We start from the raw sequence: 8,533 nt of genomic DNA, 5'->3' as shown, positions 1-8,533 counted from the left end.
CATTTCTTTATATCGTATTTGTGTTTTGTATGCCACATTTTATATTTTTTGTGTTTGAATCTTTGTTTTTGAAATTTACTTGGTTTAACCGCAATGCATAATCACATAATATGTGATACCATTATGCTATTGTTTGTAATTGTTTACGTTTTTTGGTGTAATGCTTGCTTAATTTATGTTTATTGATGTTAATTACTTGGTCTTGTCCCCGAAGTAACTTTCATATAAGTTTTGATCATTTTATTTTAATATGTGGAAATTACCGATTCGTTTGATGTATGTACTGACTTGTTGTTTGCTCCTAACATTTTTCTCCGTGAATGAAGCAGTCACGGGGGTGGTAAAAACTGTAGTCAAAATTGAGCTACGACACCTGATTCCGTGATTGTCTTCGACATTCAACTGTAGGCTCGAAACCCGGAAACCAGAGGCGGGTTACCTATCCTGCAAAAGCGGGATTACGCTAATCAAAGCTCTTCAGTTTAGAATCTATGTGCGCTAAATGAGATACGATTCGTAATTTCCACATGTCTTGTTTTTAGTCAAATTTGCCTACAAGGCCATGTACTTTTCCATCTTGCTTTTAACAAAAGGACATTATTGCACCAAAGATGAGTCCCATCCTGGGTATTTCACCCTTTCCTAGAATCTTGGTACCTGCTCACCTGACCCATAATTCCTAAAACTTGTTTTTAACCTATAGGTAGGTTACCTCTTGAAGTTTAACTGCTACTTTTTGTGATGGTATAATTTCATGTTACGCATTCACATCATTACAAACAATTAATTTTACAACACAATTTGATATTAATTTGACGGCTGGTTTTTTTTATTGGTAAGTTCCTTTTTTCCCAGCCTATTTATATTTACTACCAGCTACCATTTTCAAAGTTTATTTTTGCAATGTAATTTATTTCGACTTAAATTTCCGAGCTTTTACAATCATAATAATTACGATCATTATTAAACAAACTTGTCACAATTTCAGTGTTTTATTTTACGTTCCTTCCCTACTGTGCTTCAGGTCAAAGTGTTGTCTACAGCTAACGCAAGGGGGCCCTGCCTTAGATGTTTGATCACGTGCCACTTTTCAAATTTAAGCAGGATCTTGTTTAGCTTTGAAGGAAATAGTCATTCGGGTGGCCATTTTTAGCGCATTTCCACAAAAATAAAAAAAAATGCGCTATTGTGGCCACTTTGTCCGTCCGTCCGTCCGTCCGTCCGTCCGCTAACTTTGCGACGCTACTAGTTTTTTATCTTAAGAGCTATTGTTCTACTTTTTTCGCTATTTGGTTCGTTATGGTGTCGAGTCTTGCACCAAGGACGGAATTTTCTGTACCGCTTACAAAAAAAGTTATTGTAAAAAAACAAAAAACCGTTTTTTACATGTTCCATAATTTTACACTTTTGCCGTTTATTAACGATCCTAGAGATTTTGCATTGCTATCTGTCGCCTGCCGGTTGGTCTCTCCGTCTGTTCCTTTGTCTGTCTGTCCATCTATCTGTCCGTGTGAACGATAACTTTGTTTAGAAATGTTCGATCGTTTTTACATCTCCGTTAGTTATGAACTGAATTGCATGAAATTCAATATGGGCATAGCTTTAACCATATAATACGCAATGCCAAAAGTTGAATCGAATCGATTCAAAATTCACAGTGCCCTTTTCGCATCTCGACCATTTATAAACCGAATTGCAAACTTTTTTACTTATAAAAGTATTTGAATGAAATTTGATACATAGGCACTTGGAATAAAGGAAAATCAAACGCCAATTTTCAAAATTTGGTTTTGCGCATGCGCAGTGCCAACTTTTTTATTTATGGAAGAATTTAAACGAAATTTGATACATAGGCACTTGGGATAAAGGAAAATCAAACGCCAATTTCAAAATTTGGTTTTGCGCATGCGCAGTGCCAACTTTTTTATTTATGGAAGAATTTAAACGAAATTTGATACATAGGCACTTGGGATAAAGGAAAATCAAACGCCAATTTCAAAATTTGGTTTTGCGCATGCGCAGTGCCAACTTTTTTATTTATGAAAGAATTTAAACGAAATTTGATACATAGGCACTTGGGATAAAAGAAAATCAAACGCCAATTTCAAAATTTGGTTTTGCGCATGCGCAGTGCCAACTTTTTTATTTATGGAAGAATTTAAACGAAATTTGATACATAGGCACTTGGGATAAAGGAAAATCAAACGCCAATTTCAAAATTTGGTTTTGCGCATGCGCAGTGCCAAGTTTTTTATTTATGGAAGAATTTAAACGAAATTTGATACATAGGCACTTGGGATAAAGGAAAATCAAACGCCAATTTCAAAATTTGGTTTTGCGCATGCGCAGTGCCAACTTTTTTATTTATGGAAGAATTTAAACGAAATTTGATACATAGGCACTTGGAATAAAGGAAAATCTAGCGCCAGTTTCAAAATTTTATTTTGCGCATGCGCCGTGCCAACTTTTTTATCTATGGAACTATTTAAGTGAAATTTGATACTTAGGCGCTTGGAACAAAGGAAAATCTAACATTAGTTTTAAAATTGAGGTTTGCGCATGCGCAGTTCCAACTTTCTTATTTAGAAAAGCATTGAAATGAAATTCTTCTCATAAACTGAAATTGAAGTAGCACGTCAACAATGGATTGCCCATGTGCAATGCTATCTTTCATATTTGTGGCCGGATTTCTACGATTTTAACAGAAGTTGCATCTTACAAATGGGAAATGAATGCAAGTGGAAATGCGCTTTATGTAAATCGTTTACGATTACTTTTTAACTTGTTAAACGTTTCCGGGTTGACTTTATTTCCATGTTCTTGTAGTGTGAAGTTAGTGTAAAACTTGGGGATTAAGTACACTACTACCCTTTCTCTATACCCATCATTATAACCATAAGATCATTCGTATAAATAAACCCTTCGTATACTGGGGGGTATGCCATACCCCCCAGACCCCCCGCTATTACGTTTGAAGGTGTTTTACCCAAAGCTGTATTGAGAGTGGGCAGGCAGACAGTTTTGGTGGAGAATAAAACACAGGGGGGGTCTGGGAGGATCACATTTTACACTTGTAATGCAAGAGTTTTTCGAGGGAAAATAGTGAATACCGTCTTGGGGAACAATACGCTGCTTGCGATTTTCCTGGGTGCGAATTTTTGGAGGCAAATCAACAGAGCCCGAATTTTTCCGGGGTGAATTTTTCATTCGGGTGGCTGGGCTTCAGGTACCTATGTAGACAAACGTTGCAACAAGAGAAATGCGTCTTTCAATCACTTAATTATGAAAAAGATCACTTTATTGTCGGAAATTATAGCTTTATTAGACGTACTAATTATTGATTTCTTTTTTAAAGCGATGCATATGATTGCCATGTTCACAGGTACAACATGCACATTGTCATGCGTTTAATTATTGAAATTAACATTCAATTTCTTTGAATCCAACTAAGTGCATGCTAGAAACTCGGTTAAATACTCGAGGAATTCGTCTGGATTAAAACAATCGCGAGGATGTTTCGTGGGATCTTGTATTGCTTCTTGGCGGTCCACGGTTGCGCGGGGTTGAACTCGGGGGATGTCAGTAAGCTTAGACGTAACTAAACTAAAGTGTTCAATTTTAGCTCGTGCCACCCGGAACGAAACTGTTCATGGACCAAATAGGGGTAGAATGTACAAAAAAAATTGGCATTCCTCGAGGTGCGTTAGAGTGATTTAACATAGACGAGTGCGATTGGTTTTTTTTTTCAGATTTTGTGAAGAGCTACGAGTTCTCTGATCAATCGCGTGATGCCATGGTGAGTATTTACGACGCTTCGGTTTATGCCACATTCTTATTTTAGTGTTACATGGAATGCCTGTTGCAACACATCGAATTGGTACGTGATAATTTTCTGTTATCAAAATCCCGCACGAGTCACTTGTAGATTGAATCCGACGGCCAGACCATGCATTTTGAGAAAATGAAATCGATGGTACCTCCTGAAATTGCTGACAAAGTTTTGCCAGCGGTAGATAAGTGCAAGGAGGAAATTGAAATTAGCACAGAGGCCTGCAGAACCAGTTACAATTTCTTTAACTGCATTCACGATAACGTCCCAAGGCTATTTTACATGGGCGGTAGTGCCTAAATGCAAAATAAATTACACGCATGTCCAGTTTCAGTATTCGTAATTTGAACCTTTCCCTACATGTAGGTATAGATCTTACACAGTGAATAAGCCTTAATCCTGCCAAATTGTGTTTTATTTTGCGTTCGCCGCTCCTATACCCTACTGTACTTTAGGTCATATCGTCGTTTACGACTGCCGCAATGGGGCTCTGTTTGTTATCAATTTTACTGGGAATGAATAGCCATTTTTAAACGTTGCAGTGTTCGTTACATTTCCGCATTACCATAATGCATAAAGGAAAAGTTGCAACTGGCATTGCAAATTTTACTCAGAAGATGCTGCCATCTGCTTTTAAAGGGGGCGTAACAAATCGTAAAAATAGAAAATCGTACGTTTATTAGCGTGCCGGTAAGTGATCCCCGCGATCTGAGATGGCGCTACGAAATTTTGAAAAACGTTCACTCTCACACTTTAGAGGTTCATTTAAATTTTTCTCTACGTTTTAATACATAAATACAATTTCAATCGAAATACAGTTTAACAGACACCCAACGTATTTGATATATGAAATATGACACTTTTTAGGCGCTTTCTTTCGGTGATCCAAACGCGTTTGAATTGTCAAATCACGTTCTTTCAAAGTGTGATCTTATGATCATGATTGCTAAAATGGACATTAGATGATTTGTAGGTTTAAGAATTTTTTTTTTTAACTTTTTTAAAACACAAATTCAAGCAAAAATTCTTAATAACCCTTTCCCCTAAACAAGTAAAATAATCTAGGACTTTCGATTCTTAACACGCGCGCCTCGTATACCAATGCCGAGCGAGCCGAAGGCGAGTTCGGCATAGCTAGGGCTCTCCCGTAGACCCGCCCCTCCCCGTTCGCGGCGGCAAACGACGTTTACCTACGGCCCATCACGCGCCCCGCCTTTCCCGTCCTTCATCTAAACCGAATAAAAAAACGGCGATCCTTGCGAAAACGTAGTCCTATATCAAAATACTGATTCGCTGACATTATTTTCGGCCCGATATACTTGTTTTAAAAAATTTCCGATTCTTTTGATGTATGCATTGACTTGTTTGTAACTAACCATTTTCTCCCTGAATGAAGCAGTCACGGGGGTGGTAAAAATTGTAGTCAAAATTGATCCACGACACCTAATTCCGTGATTTCTTCGACATTCAACCGTAGGCTCGAAACCCCGAAACCAGGGGCGGGTTACCTATCTTGCAGGAGCGTGATTACGCTAATCTAAGCTCTTCAGTTTAGAATCTATGTGCGATATATGAGTTACGATTCGTAATTTCCACATCTTGTTTTTAATTAAATTTGCCTACAAGGCCATGTAATTTTCCATCTTGCTTTTAACAAAAGGCCCAAAGATGAGTCACATACTGTGTATTTCACCCTTTCTTAGAATTTTGGTACCTGCTTACCTAACCCATAATTCCCAAAACTTGTTTTTAACCTCTATGTTACCTCTTGAAGTTTACCTGCTACTTTTTGTGATGTTATAATTTTATGTTACGCATTCACATCATTACAAACAATTAATTTTACAACACAATTTGATATTAATTTGACCGGCTGGTTTTTTTATTGGTAAGTTCTTTTTTTCCCAGCCTATTTCTATTTTTATTCGATGAACTACCATTTTCAAAGTTTATTTTTGCAATGTAATTTATTTCGACATAAATTTCCGAGTTTTTACAATCATAATAAGAACGATACAAACAAACTTTTCACAATTTGAGTGTTTTAATTTACGTTCCTTCCTTCCCTACTGTGGCCGTTTTTAAACGTTGCCGGGTTGACTTTATTTCCGTGTTCTCGTAGTGGGAAGTTAGCGTAGAACTAGGGGATGAAATATTACACTTTTTATACAATATGTTCAGATGTCTGCATTCAAATTTCAAACGACCAGTACCGTTGCCGTATATAGAGACACCGTTCAAACAACAAGCATCATTGGCGTATATTGAGACACCGTGTGTTTGAGGTGACTGCTTTCGGTAGTCAGTCAGGGTAGTTGAATTTGTTATTCATTTTTGTAGGTGCTACATGAAAGGTAATGTACTTAGTTGTAATGGAAATTACTTATTGTAAATTATGTCGCCTTCAGCTGTTTGTAATTCAGGGTAAAGTGATCCTCATTTGGACTGATTGGTGACTTCAATTCTTTGTGTACGAATGTGATTCTTCTTTTCTTTGTACATGTTTATATATTATTTTAGTTGTGTTTTTTTTGAACGGAATGTGAATAAAGGCCATTTATTATTATTATTATGGTCGGTGTATCTTGTTAGAACTCAGGTCTAGCCTGGTTAACTAATCGCAAGGATTAAAATCAAGTAACGATTAGTGTCTGTGTCTGGTGAAGTTATGTAGGGTCCTAAAAAAAATAAAAGAAATAAATAAATAAAATAAAAATTCACACCCTCACACTGGAAATCTAGAGATAGTATGTATTTCATACTTACCAACATAGCTATTGATGAGCACAATAGCCAACGCTATCAGGAAAGAGGAAAACAAAACAAACAAAAAAAATCATTATAATAATTCCTGTAATTTTATTAAATGGAGTTTATTGTGTAAGTGTTTAGTGTCTGTGTCTGGTGAAGTTATGTAGGGTCCTAAAAAAAATAAAAGAAATAAATAAATAAAATAAAAATTCACACCCTCACACTGGAAATCTAGAGATAGTATGTATTTCATACTTACCAACATAGCTATTGATGAGCACAATAGCCAACGCTATCAGGAAAGAGGAAAACAAAACAAACAAAAAAAATCATTATAATAATTCCTGTAATTTTATTAAATGGAGTTTATTGTGTAAGTGTTTCTTTGGCTTTGCGTTTGGGTTGAATACGAGTGGGTTGTGATAACGTGGTGTGTTTCTGTGAAGAAGGAGTTTTGTGTTTTTTAACTGTGCTAGGACGTGTAACTTTATTGGGTGGACCTGTCTCTGTGGTGCATGTTGCCTTACTTATTATTATTATTATTATTAATGTGCCTTTTTTGGGTGTAATTAACCTTTTCGCCCTTGCAGAGGTACATGCAGAAGTGATCAGATACTTAGCGGCATTTATTTCAAACTACAACTTTAGTCTAAGGTTACCGTATCCAGGACCTTCACATACATTTCGGATTGGAAGAGGTCCGGCTAATTAAAAATGCATTTTATACACTTTATGTAAGAGACTTTAGAATCCATTCCTTCACACATGGGAAAGGATTGGAGGTGTTTTTAAATCTACTTGTGATGGCTCATGCTCCAGGTTTCCCACTATATTTGTGAACAGTGATTCGGAATTTTCTTTAGCACGGTTCTTTAATCAGATGGTTTCAAGTACCCAAAAATTTTCAAAACGCAAACTAACAAACAATGCAATAAAATGTAGATCGCGCATTTTTGCCCACTTTTTAACGCTTGTGCCATTGCTGTGCGTGTTCTCCGTCCGTCCGGACCTATAGTTTTGTCGTGGTGAACTACTTTTAGGGGAATGGTTGAATTTTTAAGAAATCTTTTTTGAATATTGAACTTTTTCAGTGTTAGTTGCTATTTTTAGATTAAAATATACACGGTGTGCCATTTAAGAAAATGAGGTTTGATCCAATAACTTTTTTACTCGATGTTGTATATTAATTTTGAAAACGGCAGATTATTCATCAATAATTTTCAAGAAACAATTGTTTGTTTCCGTTTTGATTAAGAATAAATAGGGTCATTTTAAAATTGAAATTTTTTTTCATTTATCTCCGTATCTGTAAAGCGAAACTTTTGATTTTACCATTTTGGTCCAAAAAGAGCCTATACCGCCTATAAAATTGTCGAAAATGGGACACCCTATTGTACATGAACCACTATGTCAAATTTCAAAATGAAATTAAAAATGTGTTTTCATTAAAAAAAAGTTGTTGGTTGTAACTTTTTTTTGGGCAACCTTTGGATTTGGATTTGCAATTAAAAAGAAACAGATTAGTAAGTTGTTATTGTTAGTGCTATAGAATAGAATAGAACTTACACTATGGTGCACAAAGTGATATTGATAATTAAATTGTTGATAATTAAATTATTGATTATTAAATGTATAGTGGGTTGGGTTGGTAGAGCACCTCGCCCACTAAAAAATAAAGACATAAATTTGCCATTAATTTTTGAAAGGCTGATGGTGTGTGAATGCCATTACCCTGAATTGGTAGCTGGCGCTGTCTGGAGTGATGAAAGCGGTGAGCGGGCGTGATTCCCAGGGGAGCGGAACTTGCCAGACTTTATAGATCGAGGGTGGAGAACACTTTTGCCGTGCCCAGATCCCGGAGTGTCTCTCGTTGATGCTAGGCAGTACGGACCTTTCATCACGAGTAGCCGCATTCAGAAGGCGGTAGTCGGCGCAAAATCGCGCTTTACCATC

General features: G+C 36.5%; 1 protein-coding gene across 1 annotated transcript; it reads left to right on the top strand.

The window, feature by feature from the left end:
* Positions 1-3,496: 3,496 nt before the first annotated feature.
* On the top strand, positions 3,497-4,231 carry LOC116162318 (general odorant-binding protein 57d). The gene is made up of 5 exons (XM_031475917.1): positions 3,497-3,578; positions 3,623-3,698; positions 3,750-3,796; positions 3,842-3,877; positions 3,926-4,231. Exons 1-5 carry the CDS (start codon positions 3,513-3,515, stop codon positions 4,127-4,129), a joined length of 429 nt encoding a protein of 142 aa, XP_031331777.1. The 5' UTR covers positions 3,497-3,512; the 3' UTR covers positions 4,130-4,231.
* Positions 4,232-8,533: the final 4,302 nt, after the last annotated feature.

The sequence above is a fragment of the Photinus pyralis genome, unplaced genomic scaffold (assembly GCF_008802855.1).
Source record: "Photinus pyralis isolate 1611_PpyrPB1 unplaced genomic scaffold, Ppyr1.3 Ppyr1.4_LG10, whole genome shotgun sequence".
NCBI lineage: Eukaryota > Metazoa > Arthropoda > Insecta > Coleoptera > Lampyridae > Photinus > Photinus pyralis.
The sequence above is the reverse complement of the archived record's forward strand: the minus strand, read 5'-3'. Positions and strand labels throughout refer to the sequence as shown.

Bases quoted from the DNA above. Each gene is read 5' to 3' on its own strand.
- LOC116162318 (XM_031475917.1), top strand. From the start codon at position 3,513: ATGTTTCGTGGGATCTTGTATTGCTTCTTGGCGGTCCACGGTTGCGCG. The intron at 3,579-3,622 runs GTCAGTAAGCTT...GTTCAATTTTAG, and splicing joins CGGGGTTGAACTCGGGGGAT to CTCGTGCCACCCGGAACGAA. The intron at 3,699-3,749 runs GTGCGTTAGAGT...TTTTTTTTTCAG, and splicing joins AAAAATTGGCATTCCTCGAG to ATTTTGTGAAGAGCTACGAG.